Raw genomic sequence first — 1,796 nt, 5'->3', positions numbered from 1 at the left:
GCGGGGCCAGGAGCTGACCGCTGCATCGCTTTAGAGCCCTCGCTGCCTGGCACGCTGGTCGTCGGCATCATCAGTGGGATCGGCATTTGTGTCATCATCTTTGCTGCCATCTGGTTCAGAATCCTAAGGAAGAAACAGGCTTCCCGTGAGTAGGTGGGGGAGCGACTGTCCTCGGGCCCCTGGATGTAGCAGGTGGGCAGAGGGAGGGCGGGGGTGGGGGGACTGGCACTCCCCGAAGCTTTCTCTCCCTCTTTCGGGGCGCTGGCATCTGCCTGAGAGCGGAGTCTACTTCTAGCGTTTGCTCAGAGTGAAAGCTCCCAATTCACAAAGGGCATTTGAGCACCTGTCGTTCCGCAAGGTGCTGTTTAAGGCCTTGCGGGGTGCGGAGGGGGGTCTGCTTAGTCCAGGGGGGGCTCAACCTCCAGCCGGGTGAGTCAGCGGAGGCAGACGTGCTTTGAACACGCGGGCGGCCGCGTCAGCTGGGGACCAACAGGTGCTTCTGGTCCTGAAGCAGCAGGACCCCCTTGCGCGAGGCTTCAGCCGCGGGAGGTCTACAGAGATGGCGCCGCGGAGCGCGTGAGGCAGTGCGGGACGGGAGGTGACCAGTTATTATTGCACCTCGTCCTCGACCTCGACCTGGCCTCCCTGTCCATCGCCAGTCCTGACCTCTGGACGGACATCTGTGCTGTGGGGGACAGGGGGGGCAGCCGGAAGCCTGCTCAGGTAGAGGCTGGGGGCCACTAGGGTGTCACAGTGGGTCCTGGAAGCCAGTGCAGGGACATCGGCAAGACGTGCGCGGTCTCCGCTGTGGCGTGGGGTTTGCGGAGGTGCGGCGGAGGCAGGGAGGCCACTCAGAAAGCCACCAGGCTGCTCGCGGGGAGAGGCAGTGGTGCTGGACACCTGGCGGTCCCGCGGTGGCTCGTCGCCGTGGGGGGCTGAGGGAACGGGCAGGATGGTGCCCAGGCTGTGCCGTCTCTCGCCCTTGCAGGAGCCGCCGCGGCGGACTATGTCTTAGCCGACCGCGAATGAGACGCCGCCTGCAGACCAGTGAGGGCCCCGCAACCCGAGACTCGGGGAGGGCGCCCTCTGTGGCAGCCACCGTCTTGTTTCCGGACAGACTGGGGCCTGGCAAAGCCGGGTGCCCCCTCCTCGGCTTCCTCCCACGGAGTCCCTGGTCCTGCGTGCCAGCACCCTCGCGGTGACCTCCTGGGACTGGCCCTGCGCGCCCCGCTGCGTCCGGAGCCCGCCTTCGTTCAGCTGTCCGCTGGACCCCACGGCACATCGCCTCACCTCCTTCCGTGTAGGGCCTCGTCATTCTTGTTAGCGTGTGACAAAGGCCTGACTGAACCTTCTCCCGGTGACAATACCGTTGTTTGCCTGCCACGATCTGCCCCCCCCCACTCGCCGGCGTTTCCAGGCCCCTAGTTCCCTGCCAGTCCCCTCTCTCTGTCACCCACTAATCCGACCGTCACCAAGCCCGGTGGCCTCTTCCACCAGAGGGACCTGGCGGCTGTGCCTACTGCGGCAGGCGAAGAGGCGCCTTCTCCGGAAGAGGCATCGTGGGCGTCTGTGTGTTATGACCATTCCCCAGACGGGGTGGGAGTGTCTGGAGGACGGTGGCCTTGCTGTCACGCGCGCGAAGTTGGCACACAGGCTTGCCCAGGGCGGCGAGGCCACGCTCGCACCACCTGCCCGCACGCCCGGCTGCAAGTGCCGGCGGCTCTCCGCTTGGCCTCTGCTGACCCCCTGTCCTTGTCTGATCGTGAAGATGATCCCAAGGTCGATGACGATGATGA

At 65.7% G+C, this 1,796-nt stretch overlaps 1 protein-coding gene across 2 annotated transcripts in view; it reads left to right on the top strand.

Annotated features, from left to right (window-relative positions):
• Positions 1-1,784, top strand: part of HFE (homeostatic iron regulator) — a 7,623-nt gene extending 5,839 nt beyond the window's left edge. For both annotated transcript variants that reach the window (XM_025040868.1, XM_006923481.3), the window contains exons 5-6: positions 35-145; positions 989-1,784. In XM_025040868.1, the coding sequence (XP_024896636.1) occupies positions 35-145; positions 989-1,029 (152 nt within the window). In that variant the 3' untranslated portion in view covers positions 1,030-1,784. The remainder of the gene's footprint in view (positions 1-34; positions 146-988) is intronic.
• Positions 1,785-1,796: the final 12 nt, after the last annotated feature.

The sequence above is a fragment of the Pteropus alecto genome, unplaced genomic scaffold, assembly GCF_000325575.1.
Source record: "Pteropus alecto unplaced genomic scaffold, ASM32557v1 scaffold49, whole genome shotgun sequence".
NCBI classification, from domain to species: domain Eukaryota; kingdom Metazoa; phylum Chordata; class Mammalia; order Chiroptera; family Pteropodidae; genus Pteropus; species Pteropus alecto.
The sequence above is the reverse complement of the archived record's forward strand: the minus strand, read 5'-3'. Positions and strand labels throughout refer to the sequence as shown.